General features: G+C 35.9%; 2 protein-coding genes across 6 annotated transcripts in view; one reads left to right on the top strand and one right to left on the bottom strand.

The window, feature by feature from the left end:
• METTL15 (methyltransferase 15, mitochondrial 12S rRNA N4-cytidine) overlaps window positions 1–14,506 on the bottom strand; it is a 222,197-nt gene extending 207,691 nt beyond the window's left edge. For all 4 annotated transcript variants that reach the window (XM_003830430.5, XM_063608142.1, XM_055094252.2 and 1 more), the window contains exons 1-3: window positions 14,367–14,506; window positions 12,421–12,657; window positions 9,227–9,513 (exon numbers count right to left, since the gene is read on the bottom strand). In XM_003830430.5, coding sequence (XP_003830478.3) covers window positions 9,227–9,496 — 270 coding nt within the window. In that variant the 5' untranslated portion in view covers window positions 9,497–9,513; window positions 12,421–12,657; window positions 14,367–14,506. The remainder of the gene's footprint in view (window positions 1–9,226; window positions 9,514–12,420; window positions 12,658–14,366) is intronic.
• An 80-nt stretch (window positions 14,507–14,586) lies between these two features.
• The window catches only part of KIF18A (kinesin family member 18A), an 87,735-nt gene continuing 83,294 nt past the window's right edge, over window positions 14,587–19,027 (top strand). The window contains exon 1 of one of the 2 annotated variants that reach the window (XM_003830429.6): window positions 14,587–14,755. The gene's annotated coding sequence lies outside the window, so the exon portion shown is untranslated. The remainder of the gene's footprint in view (window positions 14,756–19,027) is intronic. The other variant, XM_063608141.1, reaches the window with a different exon arrangement.

Below are 19,027 nucleotides of genomic sequence, written 5' to 3'. Positions count from 1 at the left end.
TAGTTTGGGACCATGAGAAAGACCAACTAGAAAAAAGATAATTTAAAGCCACTGGATAGGAAAAATAATTGAATAAGTTGTTGGTCTTAATTATTTGATGTCCTAGTAATAATTTGCTTCACAATTCAAATAAAGAGAATTATATAGTGATAAAAATGCATTAATTCAGTGGTAGAAAAACAAGCATATTTTCATGAATGCCAAATTTTAAAAAAAAGTTATACATTCAATATACACTGTAATTATTAGATTTGAATATGAAAACCTAATTATACAGTTACTTATATGTATACATAAATGTATATATACACACCTATATACATATATATAAAAACAATATTTTAAATGGTAACCCGTCATTATGGAAAAAATAAGCATGAAAAAATATGTTATTTTCATTTTAGTTATAAATAATGTTTACTTCTAAAACTCTAAAAAACTGTTAAAGAGATTAAGTAACACTTTAGGCATAACTACCTCATTTACCTAAAAGACTATATATATATATACACACACACACACACACACACACACACACACACACATATACACACATCTATATACTAGGATTTGAAGAGATAACCAAGAAAACTCATTTCTGCATCAGTTTTTCACATTTTATAACATGATATGAACAAAGCATTTTATAAAAAATATAATCCATAAACATTCTCATTTAAAAAAAATGTTAAACTTACCTGTAGGATTCATATTCCCACACTCCTCACACCAAGACTCTGTAAGAGGAATTTCTAAACTTGATACTTTGAGTAAGATGGAGTTAATACACATTAGAGTTTTAATAAACTATAACTTTTATTAACTAAAAATATTATATACAAATTATTTATTAAATGATCAAATATAAGAATTCAACATTTAATTGTTGTCTAGTAGTTCTGCATTTACTCTGACTCCCTAAAGATTTTAAATACCTTAACAACAGCATGCAAAATATTCATCACATTGCCAGGCAGTGCGAGTTACCTATAAATGCTACATTTACCCCAAATAACAGATAAACATGCCACTCTTAAAATATCGCATATAATAAACATAAAGCTAATCATAAAATCCAATACTAATGAGACTTTTAAACACATATCAAAGATATGCTTTAAAAGTTTTCATAGAAAAAATCTTCAATATAGAACCTTCAACAGTAAAATAAAGCAACAATATTCATTTTGCTTAAGATATCATAAAACAATTGTCTATTTCTAAAAACCATAAATATGAAAAATAAATTATTTTCTTCAAAAAGATAATTTGCTTCTAAAATGTGTATTATAATATTAATAACATGTTGTCATTCTCAAGTTCTGTTATAAACCATTAATAGCTATGTTGGAAAGTTCAGGTTAAGAATATTTTGAAACCCTTTTAAGATGTATTAGAAGTGTCAAAATTTCTTCTTTCTAAATCTATTACACAAATGAAGCAACAAATTTTTGTATAGCACAGGGCCCAAAGACAGCACTCTCCTCAGGTCCCAGTGCATAAATTAAAAAGCCAATTAAGTTAAATCAACTGATAACACTAATAAATCATCAGTTCAACTACAGTTAAATATTTATTGCCCTCCCACTAAGAGTCAAGCACTATACTGGTGCTGGGGAACCAAAGAAGAAAAAGACATTGTCTTTATTCTTAATAAGTTTCCAATCAATAACAATGAAGAAATAATTATAATACAATGTAATACACTCCATAATTTTAAAAAGGACAAGGTTCAATATAGTTAGGTAGAATGAATAAGATTATTTAAAAGCACAACAGGGTAACAGTCAACAATAATTTATTGTACATTTTAAAATAACTAAAATAATATAATTGGAATGTTCAGAGCACAAAGAAATGATAAATGCTTGAGATGATAGATGACCCATTTACCCTGACGTGACTGTCACACATTGAATGCCTGTGTTGAGACATCTCATGTGCCCTATAAATACATACACCTGCTATGTACTTATTAAAATTTAAAAAAAGAAAAAAGGAGAAAAAAAGGACAAGGTTCTGAAGCAGTCAAGAGAAGAAAGAGTGAATAACTTTGCAGAGAAACTTTAAGAAGGATAAGTTGACAAACCCAGATACTGAAATATGAACAAGATGTTCTCAGACCAACAAGTCACAGGGAAAAGGGCAAGTATAAGGGCACAGAAGCATCAAATACTACAAAGTGTATGGAAAACTGCATCGTGATTGATACAAAATTCAAGAAGAGGGAAACAGAAGTTGAAGAAATAGGCAGAGACTAAATCTACATTCCATGACATCAGGAACATACCCCATGGAAATTTGCAAATACTAAAATCAGGATTTTTTTTTTGTTTTTTTTTAATTCACATACCACCCCTTACCCCCAGAGAGCCAGGTGTTAAACCTTTACCAGAACAGCACTGGCAGTGTCACATTTCAGAAGATATTTTAATACAAAGGCCACTTAATGTGCTACATTTTTTAGAACATTCTCCAAACAAAGGAAGAATGCAATGTAAAATAAAATTTGCTTCAAAGAAACCTGTATTTTAAAAAATAACAGAGGGAAAACACAACATCAACAGTCCATCTTATATGAAATTTTAAGTTTTTTCTTAAGAAGAAAAAAAAAAAAAGGCCGGGCACAGTGGCTCACACCTGTAATCCCAGCACTTTGGGAGGCTGAGGCGGGCAGATCACGAGGTCAGGAGATGGAGACCATCCTGGCTAACACGGTGAAACCCTGTCTCTACTAAAAATACAAAAAAATTAGCCGGATGTGGTGGCAGGCGCCTGTAGTTCCAGCTACTCAGGAGGCTGAGGCAGGAGAATGGTGTGAACTCAAGAGGCAGAGCTTGCAGTGAGCCAAGATCGCCCCACTGCACTCCAGCCTGGGCGACAGAGTGAGACTCCGTCTCAAAAAAAATTTAAAAAGATATCTCCCTCTAGGTGCTATGCCATTGGTCCTATCCCTTAGAAAAGTTTCTCTTTAACAATTTGGAGTCAAACAAAATAAACTCCCGTCATCAGCCTCCAATATTTAAAGAGAGCAAACATACAGTTTTAGTATTTTTCTCTTTGATGTCTACTCTCCATTAAAGATTGCAAAGATTTTTAAATAAAACAAGTAAAATACTGCTACTGATCTTAAGAAAATTCCATTGTACAGAGCATAATGCATTTAATAAAGAAAATTATCAAAGCTAGTACCATAACTATAGAAAATCTAATAATTATAAAAATACTAAACATTATAACTTAAAATAGGTAAAAACTTACTTTGAAATATTTATAAACTGAACCTAGCAAATTTAAACTATTTGTCATCATAATCTATTGTGCTTCCGTTTAGGTGCCAGCTTATTTTCTCAGCCTTTGTATCTGTTTTTTCAGATCAGTTACTTGATCAGACCTGGCCTGCCATACTGACGCTGAAATTATATAAAAGTCTTGAGCCAGAGAAGCTACCTCAGTACCCAAGGGACATTCCTCTTATTGGTGCCTCACATCTGTCTTCTAGTTTACTTTGACTTTTATTCATTCACTTAAAACATCATTACAAAACTACCATCTGGCAGGCCTTGTGCTAAGCACTAGAGATATAATGGTAAGCAAGACAAATATGTCCATGGCTTCATGGAGGGCAATCTACTAAGAGAGGTGTATATTGAACAAATAATCTCATCATAATTATAATTATGACTTATTAAGTTGCTATGAAGAAAAGTACATGATATGTAATTGGGATACCTGTCTTCTGTGGAGGCTCATGAAAAGTTCCCATAAAAAGGTAAAACCTGACTCCAGGCCTGAAGGATGAAGATGAGGAGAGTTCCAGAAAGAGGAAACAGTACTTTTTCAGTTCCAGACAGGTTGGTTCCACCTTTGCTCTCCCCTTGCATTTTTCTCCTGAATTTCTTTTTTAATCTAGCTAACAACTTTGACTCTTTCTATTCCCATAGTAACAGCTAATGTTTATTGGGCTCAACTACTTGGAAGATATAATTCTAAACAATTTATGTATATTAACTCATCTAATCCTTACAGTAACCAGGAGTGAGATAGGTTCTCTTTCCTTATTTTACAGATAAGGAATCTGAGGCACAACCATGGAAAGTTAATTGACCAAACTGCACAGCTACTTGTACTAGTGGGGTACTTGTACCCTTATAATAACACTCAAAGAAGCCCCAAGGCACCAAGCTAAATTAGTACTACTGGGGCAAGAGTATCAGGTTTCCTATACTCTCCAAACTGCTACCATCTTAAACTAAGCAGAATTTAGTTATTTAGAAAATAACCAAACTTTTTTTTCTCCAGTTTTCAGAAATCAAGAATAAAAAGTTAATCTATTAGCCCAGACTAAAATATCTCCAGGAGAAAAAAAAAAGTTCTTAGGATAATACATTTTCACAAAAAGTTATTCACCTAGAATATGAAATGATGCAAACTAAGCAGGGAGAAATAATTACAATTTCTTTAATTTCTCCTTAACAATTAAAATTTTAAATACCTTCCAAGAGAAAGAGGATATTTTTCTCATAATTAAAACTAGTAAATATTTTAAGTGTATTTGAAAAACAAATCTGTAGTAAACTACATAGGTAGTAAACTAGCTATGATGCTAAAGAAATTCCCAAAATCACTATTTTCTTTAGGTGAGCACCTTTCAAGTATTAAAGAAAAAAGAACTATAAAATGCCTTGCACCTCACTTTAAATACATTCAGATATTTTTTAAAGTTCCTGTTACATCAAAAGTTTCATCTGGAGAATGGAGTGAACCTGCGAGGTGGAGCTTGTAGTAAGCCGAGATTGTGCCACTGTACTCCAGCCTGGACGACAGAGCGAAACTCCATCTCAAAAAAAAACAAAAAAACAAAAAAAAGTTTCATCTGTAAATTCATCATTGAAGGTGATGCAGAAAAAGGTAATAGTAAGTAAGTAAGTGACTGATGCAAGTGAGTGTATGACTCATACTCATAGTTTGAAAAGGAAAATGATTTTGGGGAAAAGGCTCAGGAAGAAGAGAAGCAAATAATGGATTATGGACGAAATGAAGACCTTTCCTGTCCAAGGACTGTCACCAGTTCTTTATTACTTGAAGATTAAGGGAATAGTGAATAAAGCTGTCTGCCAGACAGCAGAAAAGGTAAGAAATAACATTGTCTCTAAGTGTACCTCACAAGAAAGTTTTTAGAAATAACATTGAAAAAATTAAACTTCTTATAAAAAGTTACTGGAAAACCCAACTCAAATCAGAAAAAGGAAAATGCCAAAATAAACCAACATTACATTTGTAGGTACTTGAACAGAATGAAACAGCAGTGTAGGTCAAGTTGTAGAATTATCTAATTTTATTCCACTTGGTTTTAGAAAAAAGTTGGATACAATACTGATTTGCTAGAAGATGTAGTGCAATTTGTTTTTGTTTGTTTTTCTACTCCATGGCTTAGTGCAACATAAGCATTTGGCTTTGTTACTAGGGTTTAACAAACTAATACAATGTGCTTCGGTTTTTAGTTTCAGAAGTCAAGTTCAAGCCACTGAATTTGGTTCCAATTTTTACTAACTGCCCCATCCTTTCATATATATATACACATACACACACACACACACACACACACACACATACATATATAGGTGTATATATGTATGTATATATACACACACTAACATATATCACATATATTTCAATATACATTTTTTGAAACTCACACTTATGTATGGATTTTAATTGTTATCCCTGCATTATGGATCTTTTTTAAAGCACCAAGAGAATTTCATTTTGATGAAGTCACTCACATTCAACAAGAAGTTTTATCCAATTTAATATTTTAATTTACATTTTCATGTATATTTGGAGTCCCACTACATGACAGCATTGAGCTAAATACTTTATACACGTAAATTCATTTAAGTATACTGGGTTTATCTGGGTGCAGCAGCTCACACCCGTAGGACCAGCTACTCAGGAAGCTGAGACAGGAAGGATCACCTGAGCCCAGGAGTTCCAGACTACAGTGAGTTATGATCACATCACCATACTTCAGCCTCAACAACAGAGACAGACTCTCTCTAGAACAATTAAAATTAAAAAAAAAATTTTTTTAAAGAATGCTGGATTTATTTTGTGTGTAAACTTGCCTGTGTATACTGCCTGAGGAGAAGGTAAATAATATTTTTATGAAGAACCCACATTGTATCACTGATGGCTTTTGTATGAGCAACATCTAGCCATTGTAGTACACCTTATACATGTAGCTTAAATTTAGTTCATGAAAACTGCCTGATCCAACATGAAAAAGTTTCAGAAAAAAGAAAAGCTGGGTGTGTGCACACATGCACATGTTTCCTAGACAAGAGCTTAGAACCTAGGCAGTCCAGTTCCAGAATCTTTGCTCTTAACCACTAAGCAGTATGTTGGAAAAAGAAGAAAGATATAAAAATAACTGATTTAGATAAAAACAGTAGCTTCTAGAATAAAGGATCACATTTCTGAAGTCAGTACACTAAGAAATATAAGCATTAAATTATCTTTAAAAATTGAAGACAATCTACAATACTTTTTTCTCTTGTGAATGAATATACATATCAGAAAGTTTCTAGCTTTTTCGTTTTGAATATTATATCAACCAACATTTTTTACATTGCTTTAAAGAGATCATACCTACCTTACAGTATTTATGGCAGGATTAAAGAAGGTCTTAGATTATGACTTTAAATAATAATCTAAGACCTTATTTAATTTAATCTAAATTAAATATCTAGATTATGATATAAGGTCATAATGGAAGATCTTATGTAATCCTTTAATCCTCTCTTTCTATAAAGAGAGAGACTTATGTTAAGGAATTGGCTTAGGAGATTGTGGTGCACTGGTAAATCCAAAATAGGTAGGGTTGTGTGTGTGTGTGTGTGTGTGTATGTGTGTGTGTCTGTGTATACATGCATATATGTATGTGTATATATATACACACATATATATGTGTATGGGTATACACACACACACACGATTTATCCTTGAACAACACAGGTTTGAACTGCGAAAGTCCACTTATTTGTGGATTTTCTTCAGCCTCTGCCACCCTTGCAACAGCAAGATCAACCCCTCCTCCTCTTCCTCAGTCTACTTAACAAGAAGACAAGGATGAAGACTTTTATGATGACCTACTTCCACTTAATAAATAGTAAATATATTTTATCTTCCTTATGATTCTCTTAATATTTTTGCTCTAGCTTACTTTATTGTAAGAATACAGTATATAATACACATAACATATGAAATATGTGTTTATGGAAGGGTGTGTTGGCTCACACCTGTAATCCCAGCACTTTGGGAGGCCAAGGTGGGTGGATCACCTGAGGTCAGGAGTTCGAGACCAGCCTGACCAACATGGAGAAACCCCATCTCTACTAAAAATACAAAATTAGCCGGGCGTGGTGGTACATGCCTGTAATCCCAGCTACTCGGGAGGCTGAGGCAGGAGAATCAATTGAACCCGGGAAGCAGAGGTTGCGGTGGGCCAAGATCATGCCATTGCACTCCAGCCTGGGCAACAAGAGCAAAACTCCGTCTCAAAAAAAAAAAGAAAAAGAGAAAGAAAAAGAAAAAAAGAAATATGTGTTTATGTTTTCAGCAAGGTTTCTGGTCAATAGTAGGTTATTAGTAATTTTTTGGAGAATCAAAAGTTATACATGGATTTTCAACTCTGTAGGGGCCAACACCCCAAATTCCCACATTGTTCAAGGGTCAACTGTCTGTTGGTTTTGATTCTCTGGGGAACTCTAATACATCAGGGTAGTTGAAAACCAAGGCTTAGAAAACAGGAAAAGGAATTCAGATTCATATCTTTGTCTCCAGCCATTCCTGAAAGGATTATGAAATAAAATTCTCAAGAAGCTCTACTGGATTCAGTTTTCATACCCTAACCACTCAGCCAGTGTAATGTTCTTTTTAAGACTGTAATTTGACAAAACCAATCAACTCTGAGAAACAGTTTGTCACAGCCTCAAAAAGTTAAGCCTAGAGGAATTCCACTCCTAGATATATATACCCAAGAGAACTGAAAACATATGTCCATACCAAAACTTGTACAAGGCCGGGCATGGTGGCTCAAGCCTGTAATCCCAACACTTTCGGAGGCCAAGGCAGGAGGATCACCTGAGGTCAGGAGTTCATGACCAGCCTGGCCAACATGGTGAAACCCCATCTCTACTAAAAATACAAAAATTAGCCGGCCACGGTAGTGTTCACCTATAGTCTCAGCTACTTGGGAGGCTCAGGCAAGAGAATCGCTTGAACCCAGGAGGCGGGGGTTGCAGTGAGCCGAGATCACACCACTGCACTCCAGCTTGGGTGACAGAGCAAGACTCTGTTTCAAAAAAAAGAAAAGAAAACTTGTACACGAATGTTCGTAGTAGCATTATTCACAATAGCCACAAAGCAGAAACAATATAAATGCTCATCATTTGGTTAACGGATAAACAAAATGTGGCATATCCATACAATGCAATGATTCAGCAATAAAAAAGAACCAAGTACAGATACATGCAACACCATGGAAGAACCCTGAAAACATGCTGAGTAAAAGAAGGCAGATAAAAAATGCCACATATCTATGAATCCATTTAAATGAAATGTCTGGAATAAGCAAATTCATAGAGACAAAAAAATAGCTTAGTGGTTGTCAGGGGCTGGGGGAAGGATGTCAATGGCGAGTGAATACTAATGGGAATGGGGTTTCATACTGGGGTGACAAACACATTCCTCAGTTAAACAGTGGTCATAAGCTTATCAATACAAATTCTCCTCAACTTACAAGGGGGTTATGTCCTGACAAACCCTTCATTAGTTGAAAACACCATGTGTCAAAAATGCATTAAAGTACTTAACCTACCGAACATCATACCTTAGTCTAACCTACCTTAAACATGCTCAGAACACTTACGTTACCCTACAGTTAGGCAAAATCAGCTAACACAGAGCCTATTTTATAATAAAGTTATTGACTATCTCATGTAACTTATATGAATATTGTCCTGAAAGTTAAAAAAAGCATGGTTGTATGGCACTGAAAAGTACAATTTCTACTGAATGTGTATCACTTTCGCATCAACCATCAAAAGTTGGGATTCATCTGTATACTAAAGGCCACTGAATTGTATACCTTAAAATAATGAATATTACAATAAGTGAATTTTATCTCAACAAAGACTTGCTAAAAAATAAAAATTCAACTCACCTGTCCTTTTTGTGGTGACAAACAATGAACAACTTCATCCACCATTACTGGAATATGTAATTTAGCCATAGTTTCAAAATCTCTATCTTGAGATCTGTGTAACTCCTGGGCTTGAGTTTGATCTGCTTGCTCCCGGGCTTCATATTCTCTATATTTTTCTGCTGTAGTATGTATTCTTTTTGGCCAGACACCTAAATTAGGTTTGCCAGATTCCAACCAACATGAAAGGCATTCTTTATACATTCTACAAAAATATGGGTACCGAAGCATTTTGTAGGTAAACAAATCTAGAAAAAAAAATTAAAATATGATTGTTGGATTTTTTTAAAAGAATGTTCTAATACTTGGGGAAAATCAAATTAATATGCAATATTTAGCACATCAAAAAAAAGTTAAGACTCATGATCCTAACATCTTAAACAAGTAAAGGTGACAAATCCTTCTTATATATACAAAGCAAGGAACCTAAGAGGACCCAGAGACATAATTTAAACATAATTTAAATACAATTTTTAATTTAGCCTAATACATTCTAATATCATTAACATTTTAACCATTAGGGATATGAAAATTATTAGGTCAACATTTTTATGAAATATACTTTTTTGAATTTTAACTAAGGCTAAAAAGTAGATTCAATGAATTAAAACTGTTTATTTGAAAAGTAATCAGGATGACTGAACGGATTAAAAGTATTACATTTTAGATTCAGATGGTCTTCTATTTCAAGCTCTTGTATTTGTTTTTCTCACAATGCTAAATTCTCATCTTCAGAGACTGTCCCTGGGAAAAGACTACGCATGCACATCCAAAAAATAAAAAAGATAATCAGTCTATCAGTCCGATTCTCTGATGAGATCATCTCCCTGTACCCTGTATCAGTGGAGTGTATATCAGTTTAAACTATGACTATAAACACTCAACTGAGCACACTTCGGTATTTCACGTCTACCTTTAATTATCTGTCCCCGGCACCCAAAAAACAAATAATTGATATATTCCTTGGATTTACCATACGTGCTCCATTTTCTTCAGCAATCCATAACTCTTTAAAATGCAGAAGAAAAAAAGGATTTATGTACATATATTAACAGGAGACCTTTTGAAAACACCATGCATTTTATACCCAGCTGGTTTCAAGCAAAGTTTTTGATACTACCACAGTAAACACCGTTTGATACTACCCAGTTAACACTATTCTTTCCTTACAGGTTATTAGTTATTTAAGAATATGACCCACACCTTCGTATACACAAAATAAGATGCACATCAGTGCTTAATAAATGTTTTCTGAAGAAAATGAACGAATGGATTAATTCCAGACTCCACAGAATTAGCATTGTTATCAATCCTCACTTTGGGAAATTTCCCCTGCATGACTGACCCCACCAAAAACCATGTTCTCAAAATACTACAAGAAGCATAAATCCCACTTAAATATGTCTGTCTTTCCTTTTGCAATAAAAAAAATTAAAAACGTTGAAAAGCTGATCACACGTAATAAAACACAAAGAAATACAAATATGATGTAACATCAACAAGATGTTACCTTGAGGATAATATGTTAACTTCACCAAAGCTATAATCTGCAGAAATGTGTGGCAAATGTGACACTGAAAAAATGTGGGGGGGGTGGGAAATGAGTGATCTAAGTAGATTTTTGGTTGCTTGGCAGCAATGAAATAGCCAAATTATTAATTATGCCTAAGGTTTCTGGAAAGCGTACAAAAGTAAGCTCAACTACCCTCTGACTTAGTGTTTCTAACAGTTTACAAAATAATATCTAACATTTATTTAGCACTTACTAAGCACCACTTACTATTATAACCACACTACATGCACTACCTCATTCAATCCTTACCACGACTCTTGAAATATTATTCCCATTTTATAGACAGGGAAAACAGAGAAGTAATTTGCCAAAGGCCACATAGCTAGAGAGCCGTAAAGCTAAAATTCTAACAGTCTACCCCCAGAGCCTGAACTCAATCTCCATGCTATAAACATAGCCCACTGGAACTATTTAATCCACTTATGTAATTTAATAGTACTTCAATTAAATAGACTATATATTTGTAATATCTCATAGATTCATTTTATTAAGGAACCGACATCCAATGGCTTGGCTCTGTTCCACTTAAAAATAACAGTACGCTGCGGGGTTCCCAGTAATGAACGTACAATGTATACGCCTAAAAAGTGAACTCTGAAACAACCTACCCTATATGTCCAGATTTTGATAACTAAAAAGAAAAGTAGTATCATCAATTCTAACATAGGAATAAGAACTTTACAGGAAAACGCAGAGTAGCGGGGGAAAAACAAACAAAAAACGCTATCGCTTGCATTTAATTTTTTTCTATTGCATTCAGTTTCTATGTGTTTATTCAACTATGGTCAAGGCACAAAGCCTGAATATTTTATTATGAACTAATTGCCTGCCAACTTGAGTCAACCTGGAGAAAGGGTGACAAATAGTTCATTTGCCTCTTGTTTCCTGCAATACCTCCCTAAAGAAAAGGAAGCTGGGGGTGTGGCATGCTCTAAAGAAAATTATATTCTTCTCTTTTGGAGCCCAGTTTCCTACCAGACAACTTGGAGCTCTCCTGCAGTCTGCTAGTGGCCAGCTACCCTAAATGATTTAAGATTAAGTTCCCTCTGGTCATAAGGAAGCAGGGAGTCAGGAAAACTGCCTCTGTGATCTCCTAGTTAAGTCATTTAACTTTTCTCTACAAGCAAAGTTCACTTTTGGCTGTTGAGAGCATAAAATTGGCCAGATTACTCTTTTAATTGTAAAAACACACAGGTGAGTGATGCCCATGAAGGATACTCCCTCAAGGGCTCTAACAATTATAATCATTGCAGTCAATTTTGTCTGGCAGGGAAATCCTGTTTGAAAATGTAATTTTTAAGGACAAAAACGCGACGTGGCGGCTGGCACACGAACGCTGAGAAAGTGAAAGAGGTTCTAAGGAAAGAGAAAAATACACCCTTTTGCCTAAGAATTACGCTCTGACGAGGAAAAACTATTCGGAAACTTCCAAACCCAGGTTGAAGGCGTGTTGAAGAGAGGGAGAGGATCAGGGGCGTATTTTTCTTTTGCTCCGGACGAATCCAGCGACCCCTGTGGAGTACCCCCAAAGGTTTGGTGGCTTCCAAAACGAGTTCCCGGGACTCGGTCCCCTTCTCCTCACCTGAAGCACGAAGACTTCTCAGCTGGCCTCTAAGTCGGGCCAGCGACTACCACTACGGTCCAGGAGAACCTGAATGCGCCGTGCGTCTAGGTCCTGCCCCTGGGGGAAACTTGTAAGGACGGACAGATTGGGTCCACGTCCGCCCAAGCAACTGAGGACCGTCTGCCTTTGGTTCCGCTGTTTCCAGCCTCAGCTGCCAAAGGGTCCTGTTGGCGCTGGGGTTTCCAAACGACTTTCCTGGGGGAAATAAATAAGACCTCACTATTGCCATGTTTAAATTCACTTTTACTTTTTCCATTTTTATTTTTTGGTCTGAAACAACTTTAAATCTAACTTTTCATTTATCCTTAGCTCTACTCTTTGGTTTACAATGAAAGTATATTAAACTTGTGTTCTGATAACACAGCAGTTATACTCCAATTTTTAACTAAAAGTGGGAATTTCTGTCTCATTAGCTCTATGTTTAGAAACTACAAGGAGCAAGGTGGCACAGTAGTGGGATTGATTGTAATGTCAAAATCTCTCTGCTTTAACCAAATGTACAATTCCTTTAAAATATGGACCTCATCATCTGAACACTGTTAAATGGCAAGTGTAACACTGAATTTGAAATCTAAAGTACTTGGATTAGGTGTGAAAACATCTGTGGCACTGATCAACCTTATACAATGTGGGTGTCAAAAAAGACAAACTTTAAAACACTTCTATTCTTCACCAATGATCCATGCAATTTTACAAGCAACTGGCAAAATATGCATATTTTCAGACTGGATTAAGATATTCTCTTAATGTCACTTAATCCAGAAAGTATTTCAGAGACAAATGACTCAATTCTGAATTGCCTTGCCTGTATAGTTCAAGACAAAATTTTGTGTTAGGAATTTTCTGAAAACTTCAGTTTTCTCTCAGAAAAATGAAAATATTACCTACGTCTCATGGGCTGTTTTGAGAATTAACTGAGAGACCATATGTAAAGAGACTAATAAAATACCTGGGAAGTCAAAACGTAAAGTACTATACAATGAGTTCTTACTGGAAATAAAGACATCTCGATTTTATTACCAAGACCAGCAGCACACAAATAACCATTTCATTAGCTAAGATACACGTAATACAGCCAAAAATAAGTAGTAGCTTTATTGATCCTCTGTCTAGTGATCAGAAACAATAATATAACATGCATCACATACAGTACACAATACTCCCGATTTTCCTCAACAGGAAATAAATGTCCATAATACAGAGGTTTCCATATATTGTTGCATTTATAATACTCTGCATGGGTATGAGTCATCCTATTTATAAAGTGATATTGAATCCACAAAATATAAGCTCCAAGAGGGAAGAGTTTGATTCCATTGCATACTATTGTGTCTAAAATCTAAATAATTGCTAAATGGATACAATAACAGTAATATATAGAACAATGAAATTCAGATACTGTTATTAAAAACACCCTGCCAAATAAAGTTATTTTAACAAACGTATTTCCGATTTGTTCCAGGTATTTTCTCTCTTTTTAAAGTGTCTATGCTGAAATAATATCTATAACCTGGGACTTAAAAAAATCACTTCACCTAATAACAAACCAAGCCAAAATCTTTAAATTTATTTTGTTATGCCATCATTAGACAGAGAATGTAAAAAGTAACCAAACAGAAAATAGTTTCACGGTCAGTACTAATGGGAGTAGGCCTGGAAGTCCTGAGAAATGAAGCCTGAGGCCTCAACCCAAAAGATCTCCAATTAATTCAGGTGAAGAGACCCCACATTTTGGCCCATATTAATGTGTCTGGAAGAAACAGGTCCCTACAACTTCTTGGAGGCCTCACTACTCAGAGAAAAGAAAATAAACACCCAGAACCCATTAATCCACACCCAAACTCCACCTCTACCCCTAGCAGAGGGCATAGGCCAACCCCTGCCCGCAGCAGTCTCACTCACACCCTTAACTCTGGGACCGGGCGCTGCACCCGCCGGTCTACAGGAGGCCTGGTGATCTCAAGTGGCTGCCTCCCACCAGCAGCTCCGGCCTAGCCCCGCCCACTTTGGCCACCGCCTCCGGAAACGGCCGCGCGCGTTGCCACGGTGACGAGCAAGCAAAGAGCTTCCCCTGCGCAGCCAGGCTGAGCTTCTTGGCGCCAAGCTGCCGCGAGCCGTGACAGCGTCCGACGTGATGACATCACGCGAGCGGCAGCCAATGAAACGAAGCGCTGAGGAAAGTGGCTTGGGTTTGAATATTGTGGTTGAGTCTGAAGCGCCGGGAGGCGGACATTAAAGTGAAGTGGTTGCGGTAACCTGGCCTGGGCCTGAAGTGAGTGAGAGGCACATGAAGGTAAAACTGGACTCTGGGACGCTCCTTTTGGTGACTTGTATTATTGGGAACGGAGGGTCCTGCCGCTTCAGGTCTAGAAGACCAGGTGGGCTTCTTGACAAACACGGAAGCGTTGAGGGGTGGGGGATCAGGGTACCTGGGGAGAAAGTGAAAGGAAAAAGGGATTCGAGAACCTGCTAAGAGCACAGCTCTGCTTGACCGTAATCCTCGACTGCTCAGCTGGAAGGGCAGGGATCTCCTTAAGTTCTGAGAGGAAGGTCTTAAGTTTTAAAGGGCATCTTGGCCCCTTTCCCAGACTGGCAGAGAACTTTAACTGCCCAGCACCTTGTAGTGTCAGCTTTTTTCCGGACTCCAAATTCAGAGTGTTTTGTTTCAGACGCACATATAAGCGTACCCAGGGGCTTACCTATCAAACGAGGAGCTTTTGTTCATCACTGCATAAAATTTTTGTCTGAAGAGCTTTAACTGTTAGTCTTGCACTGGTCAATCGGGAACCCCTCCTGAGCCCCAGTTGTAGGTAGCATCAAGATAAAAGCCGCTCTGACTGCCTAACGGGATTGCCGAGGATCAGATGAGGTACGGAAGAGATACTGTTTGGCAAATGCTCTGCAGATGAAATTAAACTGTAAACATTGAGAATCAGTCCTATAGTCTGTTCTTGGTTTCCGCAGGACTTTTTTTTTTTTTAGGAGCTCATTAGTCACTCAGTTACAGAGAAGCCAAGACTGACTGCTGTTTATTAGATGAGAAGAGAGTATTTGACCAGAATGGACTGATTTTGTGGTATAATATATAGTTTAGATTATGGATAATTAGGTAGAAATTTAGGCACTCTACAGATTTTAATTTTTAGTGTCATTCCACCACGTCTAGCCTCCTGTTTCGTTTTTGGAAGGTTGTTATGAACTTTGATGCTAGAGAATGTGATATCCAATGACTAGATAGTGCTTCTTATTAAGTTCATAGTTTGTAAGAACTATTTCAATAAACAAAGATTATCTACAAAGCACAATCACAAAGAAAAAAACTTAAAAGATTATCTGCCTTTAATAGTAGTAATTAATCTCCTCTTCTATTATTTATTCATTTATTTGAGACAGAGTCTCGCTCTGTGGTCCAAGCTGGAGTGCAGTGACGTGATCGCTGCTCACTGCAACCTCCACCTCCCAGGTTCAAGCAATTCTCGTGCCTCAGCCTCCCGAGTAGCTGGGATTACAGGCATTTGCCACCACACTCGGCTAATTTTTGTATCTTTGGTAGAGACGGGGATTCACTGTGTTGGCCAGGCTGGTCTCGAACTCCTGACCTCAAGCCATCTGCCCGCCTCGGCCTCCTAAAGTGCAGGAATTACAGGTGTGAGGCAGGGCACCCAGCCCTTCCTCTTCTACTATTGAAAAGTATTTACAAATACATAATATTTTTATATTGAAAGTGCATCTTGTCCCATCATAGAAATACCCCAAATCAATTAAGAGACACGATAAAAATGATTTTTTTTTTTTTTTTTTTTTTTTTTTTTTTTTTTTTTTTTTTTTTTCTGCTGACAACTGTGAAAACTAAGAGGAAAAAAAATAGCTCAGCTGTCAGTGCCGGCCTTCCCTCCAGTTGAACCTTTTATTCTTCCCTGATGGTTGTAAGTTGGTGGGAGTAGTGCCCCCAAGACTGATATTCCAAAAAGAGCTTTAAGATGGACTGTAGATGATAGTGTTGAGTATCGTTTTCAGTCCTATACAGTGTTTGTTGAATCTGAATCTAATTCAGGTTTGAGTTTGTATTTAATATATCATAACTGTCACTCTACTTCTGTATCATTGTTTGGAAGCATTCTCTTCTGATTCCAGTAGAACCTAGCTGTTAATAACATGGACTTTAGATTTGTACCCGTTAAGGGGTTTGTGTTTTATTCTTCTGGTGAGAAGTCATTGGAGACTTTAGAGCAGGTGAATGCCATGTGATGCATCACATGATCTGAATGCTTTTGATGAACGTATCAGTGAATACAATCAATGAATTAAATTTATTATAGTACTTTCATAAAATTAGGGGTGAATCTTTGACTGAATTGACTTATATTTGACATGTGGGTCCCCACTTGTTACGTCATCTTGGAAAAGTTACTTATCCTAAGGCTAAGTCTTTGTTTTTGTAAAATGAAAATACTACTGCAACCTACCTTACGTGATTATTATAAGGATTGAATGCAATGACGAATGTCAAGTGTTTACTATAATGCATGAGACAGTGTACATACTCAAATGAAAAGCATTGTTGTTCATTATTAATAATTATCACCATATCAACCTAATCTAAGCATTGTTAAAGCATACTTATTGAGAATGGCCACTGTGTGATATCTGACAAGTACAGAGAAATCATAATCAGTTTTATTTTCACATTCAAGAGCTCCTGTGCCAGGCCCTGAGGTTTCTATCAAAAGTAAGGAAATATAAGAGAGTGGTACCAGAAGCTGAGTTTTCGGGGAAATAGGGAGATTTTGGTCAAAGGGTACACTTTAAGTTATAAGATAAATAAGTTCATGGCATTTAATGTACAGCATCAATGGTGATAGACGTATTATAAAAATACCTAGACCTTGTTTAAAATTTAAATATTACAAAAGAGTATGAAATGGAAAATAAACCTGTCTCTCACTCAGACCTTCATATTTCCCTTCTATAGGGAAAGTGGTATTATCAATTTCTTGTGTACCCTTCTGGGAATGACCATGCATATACATATATATCTTTTAAAAATACAAATGGTAACATGCTATAAGTCTATTAAAACTGTACTGGTTTATTCATTCATTTATTCAACAAGTATTTATTGGGTCCTAAATATTTGACAAGCAGTGTCCTAGGTGCTGGTGTACAGATGAACTCCGTGCTCTCACAGTGCTTACATTCTAGAGGGAAAACAAGCAATAAGTATGTAACCAGATAACATATACTTTCCAATTAGTGCTAAATTCAAGAAAGAAAAATAAACCTAGTAAGGGATTGGAGAAGCAAAGGCAGGGTGACACTATTTTAGATAGATTCTTTAGGGAAAGCCTCTGTAAAGTGGCATTTGAAGAGACCTGAATAATGAAGTGAGGGATTACAATTTGCAAATATCTGGAGGTAATGCCTGCCAGTAAGCAAAAATAAAAAAGCCAGGAGGCCAAAACAAGACTGAAGTGTTTTAGGAATGCTAAGAAAGTCATTGCAGCTGAAGCAGAATAATGAAGTGGGGAGACAGCAGTAGAAGTCATTGTCAGAGAGGTAGGCAGGGCCATATGTGGAATTTATAGGCCATGGTAAGGAGTTTGTATTTTATTCTTATGATGAGAAGTCATTGGATAGTTTGGAGCAGGTAAATGACATGCAATACATATCATGATCTGAATGCTTTTGAAGAAAGTATCAGTGCATACAATCAATGAATTAAATAAAATTTATTGTACTTGCATATAATTCGGGGTGAATCTTTAATCTGGGATGAGCACTAGCTACATATGTTATAAGTTAAAAATTGACCTGTTCAACTTGGCTTATTACCATGCAAGTATTCAGGATAAATAGATTTTAATACCTCATTAAACATTGCAGAGGCATGAGCTGTTCTACATAAATGAATCTTCCAGAAAATTGAATATTAGCTTTGCTAAGTAATAAAGTATTTTAACCACACTTAATGATGAAAATAAAACATGATCTTGCCATTTCTTTAATTTTCTAAACAAGAAATTGGGAACATTATTTCTTTCTTATTTTTTTCTTTTTGATGCCTCAGGGTTCTCATTGTGATTGCCTGTTGTTGTCAACTATTGTACTCTAATATGTTGTTTCTCTTGGAGATATACATTTTCTTTTTCCTTCTACTCTAAGTGAGTAAATTGCTTTTTGGGGTCTGTGAGCATTTTTTATAGTTTATTAATTCATTCATTGGTATATTTGAAAATTTACTATATACTAGACTCTCTACGAGAGAATAGGGATATAAAGTAAAAGTCTATTAACTGTCATTTCTTATTCTCTTGTACCCTTTTCTAATCATGCATAATAATCATAAAATTTTGGAGCTAGAAAAAGACTTTCCGTATCATATAATCTAACCCTTTTGTTTTACACATTAGCAAGTAAAGCCCCTTTCCTTAGCCCCTTCATTCTTCTTTTTTGATACCCTACTCTCTCTAGACTAGACAAATATTCTTCTTCAGGTTTAGTATCTATTATATAAAATGCTTGGTACCAGAAGTTTTTTTGAATTTTGGAATTTTTTTTTTTAATT

The sequence above is a fragment of the Pan paniscus genome, chromosome 9 (genome assembly GCF_029289425.2).
Source record: "Pan paniscus chromosome 9, NHGRI_mPanPan1-v2.0_pri, whole genome shotgun sequence".
Classification (NCBI taxonomy): Eukaryota; Metazoa; Chordata; class Mammalia; order Primates; family Hominidae; genus Pan; species Pan paniscus.
This window is presented reverse-complemented; position numbering and strand designations above follow the sequence as displayed.